At 45.1% G+C, this 26449-nt stretch overlaps 1 protein-coding gene across 2 annotated transcripts in view; it reads right to left on the minus strand.

Moving 5' to 3' along the window:
* Positions 1-6449: 6449 nt before the first annotated feature.
* Positions 6450-26449, minus strand: part of adcy5 (adenylate cyclase 5) — a 292719-nt gene continuing 272719 nt past the window's right edge. For both annotated transcript variants that reach the window (XM_080199523.1, XM_080199522.1), the window contains exons 17-21: positions 24888-25020; positions 17217-17480; positions 16111-16315; positions 13292-13416; positions 6450-8776 (exon numbers count right to left, since the gene is read on the minus strand). In XM_080199523.1, the coding sequence (XP_080055649.1) occupies positions 8648-8776; positions 13292-13416; positions 16111-16315; positions 17217-17480; positions 24888-25020 (856 nt within the window). In that variant the 3' untranslated portion in view covers positions 6450-8647. The remainder of the gene's footprint in view (positions 8777-13291; positions 13417-16110; positions 16316-17216; positions 17481-24887; positions 25021-26449) is intronic.

Raw genomic sequence — 26449 nt, forward strand, 5'->3', positions numbered from 1 at the left:
ATTCTGTTTCACCTTAAATAAAAGGAGACATTTTGAAATAAAACACTTTGTAAAGCCCAGGGTTTGTAACAAATGGCAAAAGGTGGTTTGGTCTGGAGATAACAGAACTTTTATTGGACGCAGACAGAGCAAGGAAGGAACTGTTGAGAGATATTAGAATTATGGAATCTTAGTGTGTCACCATCACTTCTGGCTAAAAAAATTGTGGATTCAAGTTCTGACTCGATCGGAACCGAGAAGGGTTCTGGAGAAGGTACAAAAAAGATTTACCAGGATTTGCCTGGTATGGAGGGCATTAGCTATGAGAAGAGGTTGGAGAAACTTGATTTGTTCCCACTGGAGCGATGGAGTTTGAGGGGAGACCTGAAAGAAGTCTTCAAGATTCTGAGAGGCGTGGACAGAGTGGATAGTCAGAAGCTTTTACCCAGAGTAGAAGAGTCAGTTGCTAGGGGGCATAGGTTTAAGGTGCGAGGGGCAAGGTTTAAAGGAGATGTACGAGGCAGATTTTTTACACAGAGTAGTGGATGTCCGGAACTCTTTGCCAGGGGAGGTATTGGAAGCAGGTTCAGTAGTGACTTTTAAGGGGCGTCTTGACGAGTATATGAATAAGATGGGAATACAGGGATATGGTCCCCGGAAGGGTAGGGAGTTTTAATTAAGTCGAGCAGCATGGTCGGTGCAGGCTTGGAGGGCCAAAGGATCTGCCCCTGTGCTGTAATTTTCTTTGTTCTTTGTTCGACTCCAGAGACTTGAGCACAAAATCCAGGATCACACTCCAGTATTGATGGGTTTCTGCACTAGGATGTTTAACTGAAGCCCCATCTGTTCTACCAGACAGGCATAAAAGATCCCATGACAATATTTAAAGGAGACATCCTTATACTATATCTGTCCTTAGACGACAGAATATGCTACTCAATCACCCTCCCCCCCACCCAGCCCCTTCACTCTCATTCGAAATCAATCTAGTGAATTCCTGTAAGACATGCATATTCTTGTTGGGGATGGAGACTGTCTCTGGTGTTGAGTCAATAAAAACAGCAAACAAAACTGCAGATTTATTTTGAATGGTAATTGTTAAAACTCTGATTGTTCTGAACGACTGTTGCAGAACCTCACCACCCTTACAGGTGCACACTAGCTCCCTCTGCTGGACCAGTTGGGACACTCACTGATCAATGCAATAACAGTGTTAAGAGTATATCCAGACTTGTTCCATTTAGCGAATTTAAGAATGATCTTTATTTCAGCCGGACCCTTGGGATGGCATGATGGCACAGTGGTTGGTGCTGCATGTTCTCCCCATGTCTGCGTGGGTTTCCTCTGGGTGCTTCGATTTCCTCCCACAATCTGAAAGATGTGCTGGTTAGGTGCATTGGCCGTGCCAAATTCTCCCTCAGTGTACCCGAGCAGTAACCGGAGTGTGCTGACTAGGAGATTTTTCACAGTAACTTCATTGCAGTATTAATGTAAACCTTATGACACTAATGAATAAACTTTTAAACTTTGCCTTTTCTGTTACAGGTAGGAGGAACAAAATGTTCCTGTTCAAATATTTCATTCATGAAAATAGATAGTTTAAATATAAGTGAAACAGATCATACCATTGTTATTGACAATAGATTTTTTAAAAATTAGTCCTTTCACTTCCATATAAATATTGTGAGATTCGTTTTACATCTAGATTTACTACAGTTTTAGTATTTGTGGATTCGAGGTTCACTATAGAGCCTTGACCATGAATTGTAGGATGATACTCCAGTGTCCTGGGACTTGGGTTCAGTTCCCAGCTTGGGTGACTATCTGTGTGGCATCTGCGCAGTCTCCCCATGTTGTGTGTGGGTTTCCTCAAGGTGCTGCAGTTTCCTCCACCATCCGAAAGATGTGCTGGTTAGGTGCATTGGCCTTGCTAAATTCTCCCTCAGTGTACCTGAATAGGTGCTGGGGATTTTCACCATAACTTCGGGGCAGCATGGTGGCACAATGGTTAGCTCTGCTGCCTCACAGCACCAGAGACCCGTGTTTGGCTCCCAGCTTGGGTCACTGTTTGTTTGGAGTTTGCACATCCTCCCTGTGTCTGCATGGGTTTCCTCCAGGTGCTGTGGTTTTTTTTTCCCCCACAGTCCTAAGATGTGCGTGTTAGGTGGATTGGTCATACTACATTGCCCCTTAATGTCAGGGGCACTAGCTAAGGGAAATGCATTGGGTTACAGGAATAGGGCATGGGTGGAATTGTAGTTGGTGCAGAGTGGATGGGCTGAATGGCTTCCTTCTGCACTGTAAGATTCTATGACTCTATGATTCATTGTTGTGTTAATGTAAGCCTACCTGTGACACTAATAAATAAACTTTTGAACTTTGCCTTTTCTGTTACAGGTGGGAGGAACAAAATTTTCCTGTTCAAATATTTCATTCACGGAAGCAGTCTAAAGTAAATATATGTGAAACAGATCATACCACTGTTACTAACAATTAATTGTTTAAAAATTTTAATTCATTTGTGGGACATGGAAGTTGCTGGCTAGTCAGCATTTAGTGGCCATCCATAGTGGTGGTGAGCTGCCTTCTTGAATCTCTGCAGTCCATGTTCTGTCGGTTGACCCACAATGCCATTAGGGAGGGAATGCCAGAATTTTGACCCAGTGATTGTGAAGGAACGGTGATACATTTCCAAGTCGGAACAGTGAGTGGCTTGGAGGGGAACTTGCTGGTGGTGATGTTCCAATGTATCTGCTGCCCTTGTCCTTCTAGATGGAAGTGGTCATAGGTTTGAAAGGTGCTGTCTAAATCAGTTTGGTGAATTGCTGCAGTGCATCTTGTAGATTGTACACACTGCTGCTACTAAGCGTCAATGGTGGAGGGATTGAATGTTTGTAGATGTGGTGCCAATCAAGCAGGCAGCTTTATCCTGGATGGTGTCAAGCTTCTTGAGTTTTGTTGGAGCTGCACCCAACCAGGCAAGTGGGGAATATGTCATCTCACTCCTGACTTGTGCCTTGTACTTGGTGGATAGGCTTTGGGGAATCAGGAGGTGAGTTACTCGCTGCAATATTGCTAGACGTGACCTGCTTTTGAACCACTATGTTTATGTGGTGAGTCCAGTTGCGTTTCTGGTCAATGATAACCCCAAGGATGTTGCCAGTAGGAGATTTGGTGATGGTTACACCATTGAATATCAAAGGATGGTGGTTAGAGTGTTTCTTATTGGGGAATGGTCATTGCCTGGCATTTGTGTGGTGCAAACATTACTTGCCTTTCGCTTCCGTATAAATATTATGAGATTAGTTATACAACTAGATTTACTACAGTTTTAGCATTTGTGGATTTAAAGCTTTCTCCAAAGCCTTAACCTTGAATGCTAGGATGACACTCCAGTGCAGAGCTGAGGAAATGCTGCACTGTTGGAGGTGCATTCTTTCGAATGAGATATTAAATCGGGGCTCTGTCATCCCTCTCAAGGGAGAAGTAAAAGATCCTTATGGCAACTATTCTCAAGACGAGCAAGGCTGATACCGGAGATGAGGGGGTTGGACTATGAAGCGAGACTGGCTCTGTACTCGTTGGAGTTTAGAAGGATGAGGGGGGAATCTTATAGAGACGTATATGAAAGGGGTGGATAGGGTAGAGGTAGAGAGATTCTTCCCGCTCAGAAAGGACAGCAGGACTAGAGGGCACAGTCTCAAGATAATCGGGGGGGGGCGGGGGGTGCAGTTTAGAACGGAGTTGAGGAGGAACTTCTTCATTCAAAGGGTGGTGAATCTCTGGAATTCTCAGTCTGTTGACGTGGTGGAGGCTACCTCGCAAAATATATTTAAGTCACGGGTAGATAGGTTTTTGATAGACAAGGGAATTAAAGGTTATGGAAAGAAAGTGGGAAAGTGGAACTGATCCACTTCAGATCAGCCATGATCTTATTGAATGGCGGGGCAGGCTCGAAGGGCTAGATGGCCTACTCCTGCTCCTATTTCTTATGTTCTTAGTTCCAGTGTCCTGGCCAATATTTATCCAGTAAGAAGTCTCACAGCACCAGGTTAAAGTCCAACAAGTTTATTTGGTAGCAAAAGCCACTAGCTTTTGGAGCACTGCTCGTTCGTCAGGTAAGTGGGAGTTCTGTTCACAAACAGGGCATATAAAGAGACAAACTCAAGTTACAAAATAATGGTTATGTTACCTTTGGATGACTAATCCCGCGCTCTACTGGATGGGCTCCCATTTTCCACAAATCTAAGCTCAACCAAAGCTCTGCTAAATTGTCCTGTTCATCCATTATCCTCCTGCTTACTGATCTGCATCGGCTCCCAGTTGGGCAATGACCCAACTTGGAAACGCTCAAACTTGTTTTCAAACCCCGGCATGACCTGGCCCCCTCCTTATCTCTGAAACCTCCTCCAGCCCTATAATCCTCTGAGGTATTTGTGTTCCTCTGTTCCTGACCTGATTTTAATCATTCTAGTTTCGATGGCTGTACCTTCAGCTACCTGATCCCTAAGCTCAGGGAATCCCTCTCTGTACTTCTCCACCTCTCTTCTTTCAAGACACTCCTTAAAATCGTTGGTCAATTTTTTCACCTTCTGCCCTACTGCATGACTCTGTATCAAATATTATTTATTGATGTTCTTGGGCAGTGCCTCAGGCCATTTTATTACATTAAAGGTGCTAAGTGTGAGGTTTTGCCTTTCTATAGGAAGAATATGGAGAGAATAAAATAAGGGGTAACATTCTTAAAAGGGTGTAGGAACAGAGAGACCTGGGTATATGTGTGAATAAGTCATTAAACATTGCAGGACAAGTTTGAAGTTTATTTATTAATCACAAGTATGCTCACATTAACACTGCAATGAAGTTACTGTGACAATCCTCTAGTCGCCACATGCCAGCGCCTGTTCGGGTACACTGAGGGACAATTTAGCTTGGCCAATGCACCTAACCAGTATGTCTTTCTGATTGTGGGAGGAAACCCACACAGACACAGGGAGAACGTGCAAACTCCACACAGACAGTGTGGAGACAGTGACCAAGTCTCTGAGGTGTAGGACAGTGACCAAACCGGGAATCAAACCCAAGTCCCTGGTGCTGAAAGAGCAGTTAATAAAGCATTTAATATTCTGGGTTTTGTTAATAGGGGCATAGAGTATAAGAGCAAGGAGGTAATGCTGAATTGATAGAAAACAGTAGTTAGACCTCAGCTGGATTATTGTGCAGTTTTTCTATAGGAAGGATGGGAACGTATTGGAGAGAGTACGTAAGAAGAATATAGTATAGGAAAATGGGAAGTTATGCACTTTGGTAGGAAGAATAAAGGGGCTAAATATTATTTAAATGGAGAAGGACTGCAGAAAATTCCAGTACAGGGGGATTTGGGGGACCTTGGGCAGAAATCACAAAATGCTAGTTTGCAAGTTTAGCAGGTAATTGGGAAGGCAAATGGAATATTGGCCTTTATTTCAAAGAGACTAGAGTATGAAAATAGGAAGTCTTGCTAAAACCATTCAAGGCCACACTTGGAGTAGTGTGAATAGTTTTTGGTCCCCTTATCTAATTAAAGATATACAGGAATTGGAGGCAGTCCAGAGAAGGTTCACTAGGTTGCATCTGTGGAATTCATTGCCACAGAAGGCTGTAGAGGCTGGGTCATTAAGTATGTTGAAGGCTGTGATAGACAGGTTGTTAATCAGTTAGGGAATCAAGGGGATAAGGCGGGGAAGTGCAATTGAGAATCACATTAGGTTAGTCATGATCTCAGTGAATGGCAGAATACATTGGATAGGCCGAATGGCTCACGTCTGTTCCTACATCTTGTGGTCTTACAGAAGATTTGATAGAGATGTTCAAAATCAGAAGAGGGCCAGACAAAGTAGATAGGCAGAACACAGATTTAAAGTGATTTGCAAATGAATATGATGTGAGGGAAAAAAACATTTTCAGAAAGCGTGTTTCGGTACTGCTTAAAATTGTGGTGGAGGCAGGTTCAATCAGGCATTCAAGATCAAGAAATTAGATGATAACTTGAATAGAAACAATGTGCAGGGGTACAGAGGAAAGGCAGAGGAATTGCACTGAGTCATGATGCTCATTTGGAGAGCCGGTGCAGACACGATGGGCCAAATGGCCTCCTTCTGTGTTGTAACAATTCTGCGATTCAGTGACGTCACTCACCATCTTGACTTGGAAATATATCGCCATTCCTTCACTGTCTCTGGCTCAAAGTCTTGGAACGCGTTCCCTAACACTGTGGGTGTACCTACACCTCAGAGACTTGCAGCATTTCAAGAAGGCAGCTCACTACTTCAAGGAAAATTAGGAAGGGGGCAATAAGTACAAGTTATTGCTTTTGTTTGTTAATATTTTGGGTTAAACCTTACATCAGAACAATGGTGACTTTTTTCCTTTATTGATTCCTAATCCTGGAGTCAGGGCCACCAACAAAGGACACGCAAGACCTTCTCAAGTGAAGCAATATCTTGTTTAATACAGTTTGTAATAAATTATTGAACACATTTCAATTTCCATGGGAAATTACCATAATGTCTGCAAGATGTGGATTAAAAAAAGAGTGCATTTCCCTCTTGTAAATCACAAAATTTTATTTTACCAATTACGTTCCAGCAGTCAGAGACCCATAAGTGATCCTCTCCGTTCACGTAACATTGTGGATCCCTGCTCATGGGCTGGTCAAGCAGTGGGAAAGTGCCCGTTGATTCAGGTACTGTTTAAACATGAAAGGATGAATACCAGGAGGAGAGGAAGCAAGGATGGTGGCATCGAGAGATGGTGGGCTGTGTAAGGTAGATGGAAGATCAGTTAAGTCCTCTGACCTGCATGCAATGAAGCCATATTGCAAATTGAGAGTAATGTGTGACTGGGAGAGAGTGTGTTTTAAGTAGAGAGAGTACTGTGCTTTGTGCTTGTAATGGCAACTAATACATCAGAATAATATGCACTGCTGTATGTAGCGTCTGCTATTATCATTAAAAATATAGAATTCTAGTACTCTGCTAAGTCCGCAGTTGTAATATTACAAACTAAAATAAGAAGTGGTAGATTTTTAAACTAATTTTGTGTCCCCCCCCCATCTCCCCCATTTGGAAGGTGCCGTCAGAACACCCAAAGGTTCTCCCATTTTCACTTGATCATTTGGGACTCCCAACAGTAGCCCCAGTGGTCTGTTGAATCTACTTAAGAAGAAGAGAATGCTGTCAGGTTAATCACCAGTGTTCAATCTCGGTCTCACCTTGGGCATATCATAGCAGGAATGACACCTGGCCTGATTTTAACAAGTCATAAACATTCACATGGGAGGCCATCTATATCACATTGGCACAGATTGTTGTTCCCTGCATTCGCCCAACACATCAACATATATCTGTGATCAGTGTCCATCTGAAATCTGTGCTGTGTCCAAGTTTCACACTGTAGGGGCCTAAGTGTTAATAATACAGGCTTGTATTTGTAAATGTTTGCATGTTTGTATGTCCGTAAGTGTGTATGTGTAAAGGTTTGTGTATGTATATATGTGCGTACATGAATGATTTTGTCTAATTTTGTCAGTATATGCATTTATGTTAGCATATATACATGTGTTATGTACGTGTCTGTGTCTATGTGTGTATATGGAAATCTTTTTGTGTATACATACATAATTATGTATGTAAGTGTGTGTATGTAAGTATCTGCATTTCTAAGTGATACAAAAGATAAAACAGTCCGAGGTCACATACCAATCGACTCAAGAACACCTTCTTCCCTGCTGCCATCAGACCTTTGAATGGACCTACCTCTCACTAAGCTGATCTTTCTCTACACTGCTATGATTGTAACACTACATTCTGCACTCTCTCCTTTCCTTCTCTATGAACGGTATGCTTTGTCTGTATAGCATGCAAGTATTAATACTTTTCACAGTATACTAATACATGTGACAATAATGAATCAAATCAAAATATGTGTGTCTATCAGTAAGTGTTTATGTGTGTGTGTGTATGTGTGTTATGTATGTATATGTTTGTGCATATGCAAATGTGTGCAGATGTAAGTGTTTACAAATGTGTGCATAAGTACATTTGTACATATGTAAATATGTGTGAAGATGTCAGTGTTTCTGCGTAAGTTTATGTGTCTGTATATACATGTATGTGTTTATGCATCTGTAAGTGTGTGTGTGTGTGTGTGTGTGTGTGGTTGTTCCTGGTACTCCAAGTCTCCACAACACTACTATTTAATATACATTCTTTGATTGTGTGACATTAAAAGTGAGAGGAGGGAAATGATTATCCGATTGGAATGTGGGCCAGAGCTTGCATGATCTTTGTGTCTTACACAAGATGGAACAAGATGAGTGGATGGAGTTCGTCGGCTGATCAGCCACAATCTTACTGAATGGTGGAAAAGGCTTGAGGGGTTGAATGGCCTCCTCCTGTTCCCATTTTCTTCTAGGTTGTCTTCTACTTTGGTGGAGGGGGCGGGTGGGGGGGTGGGGGATTCTCTTGGAAAGGTCTCTGTCCGGTGTTTATCCTGTTGGGGTCAAGAACATCACTGGCTCTGGTTCCAACATTGTACATCCTCAGTTCGTTCCTCATAATCACATGGAGGGCACAGCAATTCCAACAGCTTTGACGATCATAGTTCTTTTCTCTGTGCCCCGACCTCGCTAACTAATGTCTGGTCCCTCGTTCAGGAAATATGTACACATCTCTCCCTTGCCTTTGACCTTCACCAGTCCCCGGTACTCCAAGTGATAGTTTTCAGCTGACAGGACCTGGTACATATCCGTCGTCACCTGAGGAGAGAGGGAACAACTAATTTAAAGGATGACAGAAATAAGGAACAAACTGGAAATCTGAAACTGTTGTAGACACATGGCAGGACCCTGCAGTAAGTGCAGAGAAAAAGGTGCGCTGATCTTTCGAGTGTAACATACATAGACCTTTCAGAACCTCAGGACGTGCCAATTGAAGTCCAAAGATGTGCATTTTGAGTAGATTAGTCATACTAAATTGCCTCTTAGTGTCCTGGGATGTGTAGCTCAGATGGATTAGCCATGGCAAATGTGTGGGGTTACAAGGATAGAGCAAGGAAGAGGGCCTAGGTGAGGTTCTCTCTCAGAGGGTCAGTGAAGACTTGATGGGTCAAATGGCCTCTTCCGCACTGTAGGGATCCTACAAGTGGAGCACCTACAGCTGGTGAAGTAATTCCTGAGGTGCAATCACTATTGTTCTGCAGGAAGGACTGCAACCAATTTGCACACAGCAAGCTCATGGGGCAGATATTCTGTTTTCTGATGTTGGTGGAGGGATTGCTATTGATCAGGGTGCTCAGGAGAACTTTTCTGCTTTTCTTCCAAACAGACCCATGGATTGCTTACGGCCGCTTGAGACGATGGACACCTAACTCAGAAGACAACACCTCTGACAGTGCAGCACTCTAGGTACTGCACTCCAGGTACTACACAGGGGTCGCCAGCCAGGATTTCCATGCTCAAAAGTCCTGGAGTGGGATTTGAACCCATGAGGTGAAAGTGTCACCAACTGAGTTACAGAGTTATAGAATCAGAGAAGTTTACAGCATGGAAACAGGCCCTCCATCCCAACTTGTTCATGCTGCCCAGTTTTTACCGTTAAACTAGTCCCAATTACCCACACTTGCCCCATATCCCTCTATATCAATCTTAGCCATGTAACTGTCTAAAATCTGTTTAAAAGACAAAATTGTACCAGCCTCGACTACTACCTCTGGAAGCTCATTCCAGACATTCTGTGGGAAAAAAATTGCCATTCTGGACCTTTCTGTATCTCTCCCCTCTCACCTTAAACCTATGCCCCTAGTTTTAGACTCCCCTACAAAATTAACCCCTCCCTTTGGGAAAAGATGTTGACTTCATCTATGCCTTCCATTATTTTACTGACCTCTGTAAGATCATCTCTAAGTCTCCTACGCTTCAGGGAAAAAAACTCCCAATCTATCAAGCCTCCTTATAATTCAAACCATCAAGTCCCGATAGCACCCTAGTAATCTTTTCTGCACTCTTTCTATTTTAATAATATTCTTTCTATAATAGGGTGACCAGAACTGTACACAGTATTCCAAATGTGGCCTTATCAATGTCTTGTACAACTTCAACAAGACATCCCAACTCCTGTATTCAATTTTTGGACCAATGAAACTAAGCATGCCAAATGCCTTCTTCACCACCCTGTCCACCTGGACTCCCCTTTCAAAGAGCTATGAACCTGTACCCCTAGGTCTCTTTGTTCTATAACTCTCCCTAGCACCTTACCATTAACTGAATAAGTCCTCCTCCAGTTCAATTTACCAAAATGCATCACCTCACATTTATTAATCATTAAACTCCATCTACCATTCATCAGCCCACTGGCCTAATTGATCAAAGTCCCGTTGCAATCCTAGATAGCCTTCTTCACTGTTCACTATGCCACCAAGCTTGGTGTTCTTGTGCAAGCTTACTAACCATGCCTCCTAAATTCTCATCCAAATCATTAATATAAGTCTCAAGTAACAGTGGACCCAACACCAATCCCAGAGGCACACTGCTGGTCACAGGTCTCCAGTTTGAAAACAACTTTCTACAATCACCCTCTATCTTCTGTCATCAAGCCAACCTTGTATCCAATTGGCTACCTGGATCCTCTGAGATTTAACCTTATTCAACAACCTACCATGTGGTACCTTGTTAAAGGCCTTGCGAAAGTCCATGTAGACAACGCTGACTGCACTGCCCTCATCTAACTGCTTAGTTACCCATTCAAAAAACTCAATCGAATTCGTAATACATGATTTTCCACTCACAAAGCCATGCTGACTGTTCCATATCATTCCTTGCGTCTCTAACTGCCTGTAGATCCTGTCTCTCAGAATACCTTCTAACAACTTACCCACTATAGACGTGAGGCTCACCGGCCTGTAGTTCCCAGGCTTTTCCTGCAGCCCTTCTTAAACAAAGGCACAACATTTGCCACCCTCCAATCTTCAGGCACCTCTGTGGCTGTGGATGATGCAAATATCTCTGCTAGAGCACCTACAATTTCCTCCCTAGCCTCCCATAACCTCCTGGTCTACATTTCATCAGGTCCCAGGGATTTATCTACTTGATGCGTTTTAAGACTTCCAGCACCTCTTTCTCTGTTACATACACTCATCAAGACATCACTGTTTATTTCCCCAAGTTCCCTAACATCCATGCTTTTCTTAACACTAAATACTGATGAGAAATATTAATTTAGGATCTCACCCATCCCTTGTGGATCTGCACATAGATGGCCTTGTTGATCCTTAAGAGGCCCTACTCTCTCCTTTGTTACTCTTTTGCCCTTTATGCTTTTGTAGAGGCTCTTCGGGTTCTCCTTTTCTTACCTGCCAAAGCAATCTTGTGTCCCTTTTTTGCCCTCCTCATTTCTTAACTCTACTCTGGCACTCGCTATACTCTTCAAGAGATCCATTTGATTCCAGCTGCCTATGAATGTCAAATGCCGCCTCCTCCTTCTTGGCCAGGGCCTCCCACGAGTCATCTGGGGTTCCCTGCTTCTCCCAGCCTTGCCCTTCACTCTAAAAGGAAGGTGCTTACCCTAAACCCTGGTTAGTTAACACACTTTTGAAAGCCTCCCGACACCCTCTATACTCTTCAAGGGATCCAGTTGATCCTAACTGCCCATGCATGTCAAATGCCTCCTCCTTCTTGACCAGGGCCTCAGTTCCCCAGTCATCTGGGTTTCTCTACTTCTACCAGCCTTGCCCTTCACTTTAAAAGGAACATGCTTACCCTGAATCCTGGTTGATACATTTTTGAAAGTCTCCCAGTTACCAGCCATCCCTTGGCCCGCCAACAGATTCCCCCAATCAGCTTTTGAAAGTTCCTACCTAATACCATCAAAATTGGCCTTGCCCCAGCAAACCAGTTCTGGTGAAGAAACTACCCAAGATATATTTATCCCCCTTTTGGATAGGATTGTTTTACCACGTATATCCAACCATTTTCTCAACATGTTTAAAAATTATTTTAAAAAACATTAATAATGCTTGTCATGTCATTGTTGGGGTATACAGAATGGAATTGGATCGCTGTCTGAAAAGAAAGAATGCACAAGGATAAAGCAGGATAGTGGAACGAGATATAGTGTGAGTTAGTGCAGATTCAATGGGCTGAATGACCTCCTTCTGCACTGTGAAGATTCTATGATTGTGTGTGTGTGTCTGTGTGTGTATGTCTGTGTGTGTGTGTCCTGGCAAGACATTGTTCACCTCTAGATTTTCTTAATTTAGTTATTTTCATGGGGTGTGGGCATCGCTGGTATATGTTGGCCAAGTCTAGTCACACATTGAGAGCCGTTAAGAGTCAACCACATCGCTGTGGCACTGGAGTCACATGTAGGCCAGACCAGGTAAGGACGGCAGATTTCCTTCGCTGAAGGACATTAGTGACCCAGATGGGTTTTTACAACAATCAATGTTAATTTCAGTACTGATGCCTAGGTTTCATTTACAGAATTTTAAAAAAAAATTAAAGTTTAATAATCACCACGGCAGCTGATGGAATTTAAATTCAACTAATAAGTCTGGAGTTGAAAACATGTCTCAGTGATGGTTGTTAGAATGTAAACGGTGCCAACTTTGTATCAGATGTAATGGGACCAATGGTAGCAAGCTGTAAGGATCAGCTGACCCACTAAACCATGGAACCAATTACAGAATGTGATGGTCAGCTGACCAGCTGATTCAGTATAAATAAGAACCTCTTGGGAATTATAGGGAAGGTTGGAATGGCAGAGGGTGAGACCCCCATGTTTGGAGTAATGAAGTTTCTTTATTAAACCCTTTCTTCTGATTTATAAGTTGGATTAAGTTTTGTTATATGTTTATTGTGTGAGTTTGAAGAATTCCTTCTGGAGAAACAAAGATCACTGTGAAACTATCATCGATTGTTATCAAAACGCACCTGGTTCACCTTCAGAGAAGGAAATCTGCCTTCCTTACCTGGTCTGACCTACATGTGACTCCAGACCCACAGCAATGTGGTTGATCCTTAACTGCCCTCTGAAATAGCCGAGCAAGACACTCAGTTCAAGGGGAATTACGGATGGGCAACAAATGCTGGCCCAGCCAGCGATGCCAACATCTCATGAATGAATAGAAAAATAGGAAGAACATGTTTCAAAAACCTTTGAAAATCTCAAGACTATGGAGGTAATTATAGCCTAATGGAAAACTGAAGCTTGTTCCCCATGCCGCTAGTTTTTACTTCACCCTGAAGTCAGGTCCCTGCTGTAGTTTCCTTCTTTACCTGTATTCTGTCAGGGACTCCTGTACTGTCCATTCGACTCGCCACATTGACAGTGTTTCCCCAGATATCGTACTGAGGCTTGCGGGCTCCAATCACTCCTGCTACCACGGGACCGATGTTCAGTCCTAAACAGAAAAAAAGAGAGATTGATGCATCACTCGGATGTGTGACAAAAACTCCAGCTTCTTTCCAGGACCACATGATGTGGAAATCCTCACCCCTTCCAGTCTTCCCGCTTGCTTTCATTCAATATTTTCCTATGGTTTCCTTCATCCTACCATCTATACATTTTTAAATCCCACCCTTATTCTCAACTCCTTGATAAACTCATCCTACTCTAAGGGAGATAAACTTGCAGGACAGGACTGACTGGATTGCACTAGAGACTTGATGGGCTAAGTAACCACCTTCTGTAGAGTTCTGTGTTAAGTCTATCCTGCCTGACTGGTGTTTCACTCAATTGGTCCTTAATTCTTTCACCCAAGTCTCTCAACAACTGAACCCCAGGAATGAAGACAATAACAGACAATTGCTGGAAAATCTCAACAGGTCTGACAGCATCTTTGGCGAGAGAATAGACCCAACATTTTGAGTCAGGAACCACTCGAATGAACTGGCCCCAACCATTTTCTGTGGTAGAGAATCCCACAGGTTCACAACTCTGTGAGTGAAGACATTCTTCCTGATCTCAGTCCTGAATGGCTTACCCCTTATTCTTAGACTGTGATGCCTAGTTCTGGATGTCCCCATCATCAGGAACATTCTTCAGCAGCAGTAGATGTAAATCTTCCATTTGGTGGCACAGTGGTTAGCACAACTGCCTCACAGCGCCAGGGACCTGGGTTCAATTCTGGCCTTGGGTGACTGTCCACATGGAGTTTGCGTGTTCTCCTCGTGTCTGTGTGGGTTTCCTCCGGGTGCTCCGGTTTCCTCCCATAATCCAAAGATGTGCGGGTTAGGTTAATTGGCCATACTAAAATTGCCCCTAACTGTTCTGAAACGTGTAGGTTAGAGGGATTAGTGGGTAAAATATATACGGATATGGGGGTAAGGCCCGGGTGGGATTGTAGTCGGTGTGGACTCGATGGGCCGAATGGCCTCTTTCTGTACTGCAGGGTTTCCCTGATTTCTATCTACGTGTGGGTTTCCTCCGGGTGCTCCGGTTTCCTCCCACACTCCAAAGATGTGCGGGTTAGGTGGATTGGCCATGCTAAATGTATGGGGTTACAGGGATTCAGGCCGGGAGAGAGGACCTTGGTCAGATACTCCGTCAGAGAGTTGGTGCAGACTCGATGGCTGAATGGCCTCTATCTGCACTGTAGGGATTCTATGAAGATGAAAAAGCAGTCACAGTGTCTAAGGTAGAGAGTAGAGGGATTCTTCCCGCTTAGAAAGGATAGCAGAACTAGAGGGCACAGCCTCAAAATAAGGGGGGGGTGCAGTTTAGATCAGAGTTGAGGAGGAACTTCTTCACTCAAAGGGTGGTGAATCTCTGGAATTCTCTACCCATTGAAGTGGTGGAGGCTACCTCGCTGAATATATTTAAGTCACGGATAGATAGGTTTCTGATAGACAAGGGAATTAAGGGTTATGGGGAGAAAGTGGGAAAATGGAACTGATCCACTTCAGATCAGCCATGATCTTGTTGAATGGCGGGGCAGGCTCGAAGGGCTAGATGGCCTACTCCTGCTCCTATTTCTTATGTTCTTAACTTCTCAAACTGATACAAGCAATTTATAGTGAGCGTAAACCACCAGCACGTCCTGTGTGTGTGCCGATGGGTATCAAGTTCCTGAATGATACATCCAGGGTACTTAGTGGCAGCTTTCTTGCAAGAAGTAAACCATACAATGACTGCAGCGTAAGCGGCAACTCTGAATCTCAGGGCGGGATTTTACAGCCTCGTTTGTCCCAAAACTAAAATCCTGCACAAAGTCAAGGACCTTTACATTACCCACCCCCGCCCCCACCGCCTGCTCCAATTCCCGTGGCGGGTGGAATGGAAAAACTCCGGCCTCAGAACCTCAAAGCGCAGGAGGAGGATTTGGCCTATTGAGCTGGTGCTGTTTCTTTTTCAAACAGTTATTCAATTAGTTCCACTGATTCCACCCCTTTCCAGTTGCCTCAGAAAAGTGCTTATCCAGTTCCCTCTCAAAAGTTATTATTGAATCTGCTTCCACCGCTCTTTCAGGCAATCCTTCCAGATCATACTAACTCACTGTGTAAAAAAAAAGTTTCATTTCAGGTCACCTCTGATCATTTTGTCATTCATGTTAAATCTGTGTCCTCTGAGTACAGCTAGTGGAAACCTCCTCTCTTTCTCCTTCATCAAAACCCCTTCATAATTTTGAACGCCTCTATCAAATTACCTTCTTAATCTTCCCTGCTCTAAGAGGAAGAATCTTAGGTCCTCTTATCACTGAAGCGTTTTATACCTGGCACCATTCAAGTAAACCTCCTCTGCACTTCTTGTATTACCCTTCATCCTTCCCCCTTTGGGAGAAACGGTGACACAGTGGTCAGCACTGCTGCCTCACAGCGCCAGGGACCCAGGTTTGAGTCCCAGTTTGGGTCACTGCCTGTGCGGAGTTTGCACGTTCTCCCCGTGTCTGTGTGGGTTTCCTCCCATAGTCCAAGGATGTGCGGGTTAGGTTGCTTAGCCATGCTAAATTGTTCCTGAGAGTCGGGGGATTAGCAGGGTAAATATGTAGGGATAGGGGAATAGGACTTGGGCGTGATTGTGGTCAGTGCGGAATCGATGGGCCGAATGGCCTCCTCTGCACTGTAGGGATTCTATGATTTATAAAGGCGCAAGTTACCTATTTTCATCTGGAAGTTATTGAACGAGTGTTCATTGATGTACTTCATCTGGTCCATCAGCCTCATGGCGTAGTCTGCCAGTGCCTTGATGTGTGTTTTGCCAGCTTTGTCATATGTGGAGTCGTTGAGACCTGAAGCTGCCATGTACGTGCTACCTATAGTTTTAATCTTCTCCAGCTGTCGGAACTGCTCTTCGCTGATGATCTGTAATGAACCAAACAACATCCTGTCGTGACTCAGAGACACTCGCTACAACAGCAATCTTTTGAAAGGTGGACTGGGATGAAGATTGGACATCCTTCCAAACGCGTGACCTCTATCACCCAGGAGGATCAGTGTAGCACTAGGCACATGATAAACCATGACCTCCAGGCTCCCCTGCAAGCCACCTGACTTGGAAATATACTGCCGTTTCTTCCCTGTCGCTGGGCCAAAATTTGTGGAACTCCCTCCGTAACAGCACTGTGAGTACAGTGGGCCATAGTCATTGAAAAAGGTAATTTAAATTGCCCCCTAGTGTCCAAAGATGTGGAGGTTAGGTGGATTAGCCATGCTAAATGTGCGCGGTTACAGGGATAGCAGAGATAGGGCGGAGGGGAGGGCCCACATGGGATGCTATGGGAAGTTGGTGCAGACTCAATGTAATGGATGAGGGTTAATTTGATTCATTCTTTATGGGATGTGGGCATCACTGGCAAGCTCAGCATTTGTCACCCATCCTTAATTGAACTGCGTGGCTTGCTGGGCTCTTTCCAACGATAGCTGAGAGTCAACCGCGTTGGTGTGGCTCTGAAGTCCAAACTGAGTAAAGGTCCTTCCCTAAAAGACATCAGTGAACCCGATGGGTTTTTTGACAACAATTAATGAAAATTTCATGGTCACCATTAACGAGACTAGCTTTCAATTCCAGATTTATTAATTGAATTTAAATCCCACCAACCGCCATGGTGGGATTTGAACCCATGTCCCCAGAGGGTTATTCTGGGCCTCTGGATTACTAGCCCAGTGATGTTACTGCCAGGCAACTACCCCTTCAGTTTCAGCACAGAAACACAGATCTATACACATCCTCGCACCCACTGACAGTGCTATTAGCAACACTTGCCTCATCAAAGTCAGCAATGATCTCGTTTAGAAGTCGGAGGCACTCGACCCCTTCATTGTTGGCCTCCAACTCGACGTAGAACTCGGAGAAGTTGCTGATGGAGGCGAACATTACAGCCACACACTCGCAGGACTGGTAGTACAGCTCGTCATTCCGCCTCTCACGTGCAAGGAAATGTGCGGCTACATCCTTGGGCAGGATGTTGTGCAGGAGGCGTCTGTTGTACGCCTGAAGTTCCTCCATTTCTTCTTTCTCTTCAGTGGCCTGAACAAGAATGGGCACATGGACAATTTCAAACACTTATAACGACTCATGTTTATGTACACAGTGCCCGGTCACATTTATTGCACTGTACCTCATCTCGCCTCTCAGGTATGATCCTTCTAGAGCCATAAAGCATAGAAGGAGGCCATTCGGCCCATTATGCTTGTGTCGATTCTTTGAAAGAGTTATCGAATTCAGCCCACTCCCATGCTCTTCCCCATTGCCCTGTTTTTCAGTTTCGTTTGAAAGTTATTTCTCAATCTGCTCCCTTTCAGGCTGTGCATTCCAGACCATAACCACAGCCTTCTCATCACAGGGGTGGCACAGTGGCATAGTGGTTAGCACTGCTGCCTCAAGCGCCAGGGACCCAGGTTCAATTCCCGCCTTGGGTCACTGTCTGTGTTTGCACGTTCTCCCGTATGAATCCGGGTGCTCCGGTTTCCTCCCACAATCCAAAGATGTGAACGTTAGGAGCATTGGTCATGCTAAATTGCCCCTTAGTGCCGGGGGATTAGTAGGGTAAATGCATGGGGATAGGGCCTGGATAGGATTGTGGTCGGTGCGGGCTCAATGGGCCAAATGGCCTCCTTCTGCACTGTAGGAACCTTTGATTCAATGATCTTTTACCGGTTAGTATAATTGTCCTGGCTACGATACTGAGCCAATTGCCAACAGGTCAGGGCTGTGAGTTTAAACTCAGATAAGTCAAGTTGTGGAAATGTACTGTATAAATCTGAATCTTTTATGGGCAACAGATGCAGAAACATCTGCATTGTCACCCAAATGGGTAGCAACCAACATGCAAGGGCAAGAGACATAGGCTGAAGTGGGTGCAAGCATTTCCTGCCAATCCTTTTCAGCCCCAAACAACAGAGATATTCAAACGTAGAAAATCTTTCAACTAAATGCACTACTCCTTCAGACCCACTTGGGGCCACTGTTGTCAATTATTTTGAGTCCAGCTTTCGGATTATAGTTTCTCAGTGCCTGTACAAATCCATCCAATGCAGCAATGTTCCATCTAATTTAACCACTCAGTGAAGACCAATCACTCTTGGCACCAGAGTTCTGAAATTAGGACCAGGATCTTCTGGGTAACATTCTTATATGCTGGCATAACACACAAATGGAAATAGTAACATTGGAAAAATCCAGGATTCCCACACTCTGCTGATTCTTTCTGGAGTCTGATCCAAGTTCAATAGTCACAGGGGAAAAAAAAACCCCAACGGCATGGTGGCAGTGGTTAGTGCTGCTGCCGCTCAGCTCCAGGGACCGGGGTTCAATCACTGTCTGTGCGGAGTCTGCACAATCTCCCTGTGTCTGCATGGGTTTTAAACTAATTTGGGGGGGGGGGAGGGTGCGAGGGTAGGTGAAATTACAGGGTCTAAAGTTAAGGAGATGGTACAGGTAAGGGAAGAGGCCAAGGATGTCCCAATAATAAAGGGAGTAGGTGGCGTGAGTATGGTTGGTGGCGTTACGGCAAATAGGGTCCAGGTGAAGGCTGGGATGAAGCCACTTTATTTGAATGCACGAAGCATTCGGAATAAAGTGAATGAGCTGGTGGCGCAGATCGACACAAATGGATATGATCTGGTGGCCATTACACAGACGTGGCTGCAAGGCGACAGGGACTGGGAGCTGAATGTACAGGGCTATCAAGTGTTTAGGAAGGACAGGCGGGAGGAAAAAGGGGGGGGCGTAGCTCTGCTGATTAAGGATAGCATCAGGGTGGTAGCAAGGGATGATATTGGAGCCAAGGAGCAGAAAGTGGAATCGTTGTGGGTGGAGATTAGGAACAGCAAAGGGAGGAAGATGCTGGTGGGTGTCGTCTATAGGCCCCCAAATAATGATCTGGAGGTGGGGCGGGCTGTTAACGCACAAATAAATGCGGCGTGCAGGAATGGAACGGCGATAATGATGGGGGATTTCAATCTACATATTGATTGGTCGACCCATGTTGGACGCGGTGGGCTCGAGGAGGAGTTCTTGGAATGCTGCCGGGATAGTTTCCTCGAACAGTGTGTGTTGGAGCCGACGAGGGAACGAGCTATCTTGGATCTGGTGTTATGTAATGAGGCGGGTAGAATTAGGGACCTTGTGGTGAAGGATCCTCTTGGGGAGAGTAATCATTGTATGGTGGAGTTTCTGATGCAGATGGAGGAGGAGAAAGTGGGTTCCCGGACATGTGTCCTTTGTTTGAACAGAGGGGAGTACAATAGGATGAGAGAAGAATTGGCGAATGTGGACTGGGGGAGCACGTTGGAAGGTAGGCCTGCTGAGGAACAGTGGAGGATCTTTATGGAGATCTTTCTTGGTGCTCAGCAGAAATTTATTCCGATGGTTAAAAAGGATCGTAGGAGGAGAGATAATCAGCCGTGGATAACGAAGGAGGTGAAGGAAAGTGTTAAATTAAAAGCGGATGCGTTTAGAGTAGCTAAGAGTAGTGGGCGAGAAGAGGATTGGGAGAGGTTTAAATATCAACAAAGATTGACAAAGAAGTTGATAAAGAAGGGTAGGATAAACTATGAAGCTGGACTAGCGCTTAATATAAAAAAGGATAGTAAGAGTTTTTATAAATATATAAAAAGGAAGAGGCTGACTAGGGTGAACGTTGGACCCTTAGAGGATGAGAGGGGGGACTTAGTGGTAGGGGATGGGGAAATGGCCGAGGCCCTGAATAATTTTTTTGTTTTGGTCTTCACGGAGGAGGACGTGAATCATTTGCCGGGTGTAAACGATGGAAAGGTGGTAGGAGTGGAGGGCCTGAATGACATTATTGTTACTAGAGAGGCAGTGCTCGAAAGACTGGAGGGACTGATTGTGGACAAGTCCCCAGGACCGGATGGAATGCATCCAAGAGTTCTGAAAGAAATGGCGGAGGTGATAGTGGATGCCTTGGTGATTATTTTCCAAACCTCGCTGGATTCCGGGGAAGTGCCGAAAGATTGGAAAACGGCTAATGTTACGCCGTTGTTTAAGAAGGGTGGCAGGCAAAAGGCAGGGAATTTTAGGCCAGTTAGTTTAACGTCTGTTGTAGGTAAAATGTTAGAATCCGTGATCAAGGAGAAAATAGTGGGGCATCTTGAGGAGAATTGTTTCATAGAGCAGACGCAGCACGGTTTCGTTAAGGGGAAGTCGTGTCTGACAAATTTATTGGAGTTCTATGAGGATGTGTCTAGGGCGGTGGATAGAGGAGAGCCAGTGGATGTGGTCTTTCTTGATTTTCAGAAGGCGTTTGATAAGGTGCCGCATAAGAGGTTATTACAGAAGGTCAGGGGGCATGGAGTTGGGGGTAGGGTGTTAGCGTGGATAGGGGATTGGCTGTCAAATAGGAGGCAGAGAGTGGGGGTCAATGGGTGCTATTCGGATTGGCGGTTGGTGACTAGTGGAGTGCCCCAGGGGTCGGTGCTGGGGCCTCAGCTATTTACCATTTATGTAGATGATCTGGAGGAGGGAACCGAGTGTAGGGTGTCGAAATTTGCTGATGACACCAAGATTGGTGGAACGGCAAATTGTGAGGAGGGTGTGGAAAGTCTGCAGAAGGATCTAGATAGGCTGGGCGAATGGGCCAGGAACTGGCAAATGGAATTTAATGTTGGCAAGTGTGAAGTTGTCCACTTTGGTAGGAATAATGGTAGGAAGGACTATTACTTACATGGCAAAAAACTGCAGCATGCGACGGTGCAGAGGGACCTCGGGGTCCTTGTGTATGAGTCGCAAAAACCCAGCCTACAGGTGCAGCAGGTGGTCAGGAAGGCGAATGGGATGCTGGCCTTCATAGTGAGGGGGATTGAATATAAAAGTAGGGAGGTCTTGCTGCAACTGTACAGGACACTGGTGAGGCCGCAGCTGGAGTACTGTGTGCAGTTTTGGTCGCCGTACTTACGCAAGGATATTTTGGCCTTGGAGGGAGTGCAGAGGAGGTTTACTAGGCTGATGCCGGAGTTGAGGGGGTTGAACTATGAGGAGAGGCTGAATAAACTAGGCTTGTACTCGTTAGAGTTTAGAAGAATGAGGGGAGATCTCATTGAGACACATAAGATGATGAATGGGATGGATAGGATAGAGGTGGAGAGGCTCTTCCCGCTCAGAAAGGACAGTAGGACTAGAGGGCACAGCCTCAAGATAAAGGGGGGCGGTTTAGAACGGAGCTGAGGAGGAACTTCTTCACTCAAAGGGTGGTGAATCTCTGGAATTCTCTGCCCGTTGAAGTGGTGGAGGCTGCCTCGCTAAATATTTTTAAGACGCGGGTTGATGGGTTTTTGATAAGCGGGGGGATTAAGGGTTATGGGGAGAGGGCAGGAATGTGGAACTGAGCCACGACAGATCAGCCATGATCTTATTGAATGGCGGGGCAGGCTCGAGGGGCTAGATGGCCTACTCCTGCTCCTATTTCTTATGTTCTTATGTTTCATCCGGTGCTCCGGTTTCCTCCCACAGCACTGGTTCGGTGCATTGGGCATGCTAAAGTCTCCCTCAGGGTACCCAAACAGGTGCCGGAATGTGGCGACCAGGGGAGTTTCACAGTAACTTCATTGTGGTGTTAATGTAAGCCTACTTGTGACACCAACAAATAAATTTCTATTTTAAAAATCTAACGCTAGTGGTAGTCACAGAGACAAACCCCAAACGTAAACTTAAGCCTAATCCTAGCCGAAACATCTATTCCTTGTTTTAATCTCAACTGCAGTCCTCGCCGTAACTAGACCTGACCCAAAGACAGAAAATGCTGGAAAATCTCAGCAGGTATTGACGGTATCTGTGGGGAGAGAATTGAGCCAACGTTTCGAGTCGAGATGACCCTTGGTCAGAGCTCTGAAACATCCTGCAGCAATCTAAGAATCACTGGAGCAATCTTTACTGCCGGTGGTGGATTTGAGGAACATCCCGAAAACTGAGGGAAGAGCCTGGTCAGGCAAAGCTACCCCTCAGCACAGTGAGGCTATGGAAGCTTTGAGCAACTGTGGACTGTTTGTTATGAGGAGTATAATTCCACTGAGACTGCTATATGTGATAAGTCTTAAAGGAGAATGATCCCCTCTGTAGTACAATTTGCCTAGAAACAGGAAATAGTGTTTCATCAGTAATATTAAGATGGCGGCGCGGGCTCGTTGGGGCGAAGGGCCTGTTTCCCGGGCTGTTTTTGTTCTTTGTGGTATGACAGAATCACTGAATACTACAGAAGAGAAGAGGCCTTCCGGCCCATCGAGTCTGCACCGATGCATGAAAAGCCCTGACCTGCCCACTTAATCCCACCTGCCAGCACTTGGCCCATAACCCTGAATGTTACCATGTGCCAAGTACTCATCCAGGACGTGAGGCGTCCCACCTCCACCACCCTCCCAGGCAGCGCATTCCAGACCGTCAGCACACTCTGGGTAAAAAGGTTTTTCCTCAAAACCCCCCGTAAACCTCCCACCCTTTTAACTTGTGTCCCCTCGTGACTGACCCTTCAACTAAGGGGAACAGCTGCTCCCAATCCATCCTGCCCATCATAATCTCGAACACCTCAATCAGGTCGCCCCCCGCTCAGTCTTCTCTGCTCCAGAGAAAACAACCCAAGCCTACCCAACCTCTCTTTATAACTTAAATATTCCATCCCAGGCAGCATCCAGGTGAATCTCCTCTGCACCCCCTCCAGTACAATCACATCCTTCCGATAATGTAGCAACCAGAATTGCGCACCAGCTGTGGCCTCACCAAAGTTCTGTACAGCTCCAACACGACTTCTCTGCTTTTGTAATCTGTACCCTGATTGATAAAGGCGAGTGTACCATATGCTTTTTCACCACCCTATTAACCTGCATTTCCACCTTCAGAGCTCACTGGACAAGGTTTCCTTGTTCTTCGGAACTTCCCAGTGTCAGAACTTTCATAAGAACATAAGAAATAGGAGCAGGAGTAGGCCATCCAGCCCTTCGAGCCTGCCCCGCCATTCAATAAGATTCTTCCTACCAAAGTGGACCACCTCACACTTGCCAACATTAAATTCCATTTGCCATTTCCTGGCCCATTCGCCCAGCCTATCTAGATCCTTCTGCAGACTCTCCACACCCTCCACACAATTTGCCGTTCCCCAATCTTGGTGTCATCAGCAAATTTCGACACTCTACACTTGGTTCCCTCCTCCAGATCATCTATATAAATGGTAAAAAGCTGAGGCCCCAGCACCGACCCCTGGGGCACTCCACTAGTCACCATCCGCCAATCCGAATAGCACCCGTTGACCCCCACTCTCTGCCTCCTATTTGACAACCAATCCTCTATCCACGCTAACACCCTACCCCCAACTCCATGTCCCTCGACCTTCTGCAATAACCTCTTGTGAGGCACTTTGTCAAACGCCTTCTGAAAATCTAGAAAGACCACATCCACCGGCTCTCCTCTATCCACCGCCCTAGACACATCCTCATAGAACTCCAGTAAATTTGTCAGACACGACTTCCCTTTAATGAAACCGTGCTGCGTCTGCTCTATCAACTTTCATAGTATACTTCCTTGCCAAATTTATTACAGTAAGTTTTAAAACGTGAAATCTTGATGAGTGTTATTTTTCAGCCGTTAACTGGAAGTTTAGATTTCTTTTTACATCTTACCGGTCTCATAACAAAGACAACAGCTCCAATGCTTCTCAGTACTCGAATCCACGACCTTCTGGCTAATAGTTAAGAGTGGTACACACAGAGACAAACTGGCACACTAACATTTGTTATTTTATTACACTTTCCGTCCCTATACCCCACGCGCGCCCCCACCGCCCCCGAGTCTTGAGAAAGCATCATAAGAATCTAAACAGAAAATGCTGAAAAATCTCATCAAGTCTGACAGCATCTGTGGAGAGTGACCAGAGCAAATGTTTCAGAGTCTGGATGAACGTTCTGGATGAAGGGTCATCCAAACTCGAAACGTCAAGTTCTTATTACCTGTTAAGACCCGCATTCCGATAATTATCTTGTAATTGAGTCTGTGTTTATATATGCCCTGTTTGTGGACCCAACTCTCCACTCACCTGATGAAGGGGCAGTGCTCCGAAAGCTCGTGATATCAAATAAACCTGTTGGACTTTAACCTGGTGGTGTGAGACTTCTTACTGTGATTAAATACGGAGCAGAGCCCGTTCCACACCGCTTCCCCATCCCCCACCACTCCCATCTTAAATGGCTGTTGAACGAGATCAATTGACACTGCATAGATTGGGAAACTTACTGGTACGAGTGACTCATCGGGCGCTGAATCAAAAGATGGGGAATCATTTCAGGTCAACAAAAGGTTTTTTTGACTGTTGATCAACAACCGAAGGGTTAAAGCAAACGGGGAGATACAGACGTGGTTTGGCACAGAGGGGATTTGGCAGCGGAATAATTGAAGAGTGTTGTAATCAGAAGGTTGTAGCTGTATTCCTACCTGCAGTTTCCAGAGGAAGTCTAGCCTGGCTGTTGATTCTACCTGCTGAGCGTGGAGGTAGAGTGCCAGAACAAACACCGTGATAACAATAGGAGTCATGATCTTCAAGGCTACCTTCGAGAACTTCAGGGAGCTGTCGCACAGAAAGAAATAATTGAAATAAACAGCCAGAGCTGAAGGTTTTTCCTTGCTGAGCTCTCATTTTACATCTGAAAAAGACTGATTGAAATATGCATGAACAATTGAAAAACTGAGTCAGGTTTAGGTCATTTATTTGAGTTCGCAATTAGGTAGCATCTTACTGCTATTTATTTCTGTTGTTCTTCCCTCGTCTTCCCACTCCCAAAGACTCAAAGTCATGTTGCTGCCACCTTCATAGTTAAATGACACTTAACATCTTGCAAACTAACCTCTTTAGACAATTTGAACTATTGTATAAGTCACATTACTTTTCCATCTTTATCTCATTCCGTGTAATTGAAAACATGTAAATAAATTTAATTTAGTAGTCTTAGCCTGATGATCTGATCTGTGTATTTCCTGTTTTGCACAAAGGACAGAAGTGCATTGTTAGCGCTCAGTCTGACCTTTCTGCAAAGTAACAATGCTGTTTTTTTGCCATGTGAGCAAGGGCCTGAATGCCATCAGGGACCACATTCAGCTCCAGTCCTAGATCCTCCAGAGCTTGTCCCTGTGCCCCCTATGTCTGTCTCCCACATGGCACACCGAAGCAGGGAATGACACGAGAAGCACTTCATGTCCAACTGCAGTAAGACATGGACCATATCCAGGGTTGGGTGAACAAGTGACAAGTAACATTCGCAACATTCAAGTGTCAGGCAATGACCGTCTGCAAGAAGAGAGGATCTAACCACCGCCCCTGAACATTCAATAGCGTTACCATTGCTTAATCCCCCAGTGGGGTTTGCCATTGATCAGAATCTTAGTGGGAATAGTTATATAAATACTGTGGCTGCAAGAGCAGGTCAGAGATAGGGAATCCTGCGGTAAGTAACTCACCTCCTAATTCCCCAAAGCCTGTCCATCATCTGCAAGACACAAGTGAGGAATGTAATGGAATTCTCCCCACTTACCTGGATGAGTGCAATTCCAACCCAAGAAGCTTGACATCACCCAGGACAAAGCGACCTGCTTGTTTACTATCCCTTCCATAAACATTCAATCCCTCCACCACTGACATACAGTGGCAGCTGTATGTGCCATCTACAAAACGCACTGCAGGAACTTACCAAAGTTCCTTCCCAACACTCGACCACAACCATCTAGAAGGACAAGAGCAGCAGATATCTGGGAACACCATCACCCCCACCCCCCAAGTCACTCGCCAAACTTGGAAATACAGCAACCACTCCTACACTGTCGCTGGGTCAAAATCCTGGAATGCCCTCGCAAACAGTACTGTGGGTGTAACTACACCTCAGGGGCTGCAGCGGTTCAAGAAGACAGCTCACCACCAACTCCTGAAGGGCATCTAGGGAAGAGCAATAAATGCTGGCTGAGGCAGTGATGTCCACATTTCCATTCATTGCTGGGTGAGTTTT

This window comes from Carcharhinus amblyrhynchos, chromosome 11 (assembly GCF_965287045.1).
Source record: "Carcharhinus amblyrhynchos chromosome 11, sCarAmb.v2.hapA, whole genome shotgun sequence".
Lineage (NCBI taxonomy): Eukaryota > Metazoa > Chordata > Chondrichthyes > Carcharhiniformes > Carcharhinidae > Carcharhinus > Carcharhinus amblyrhynchos.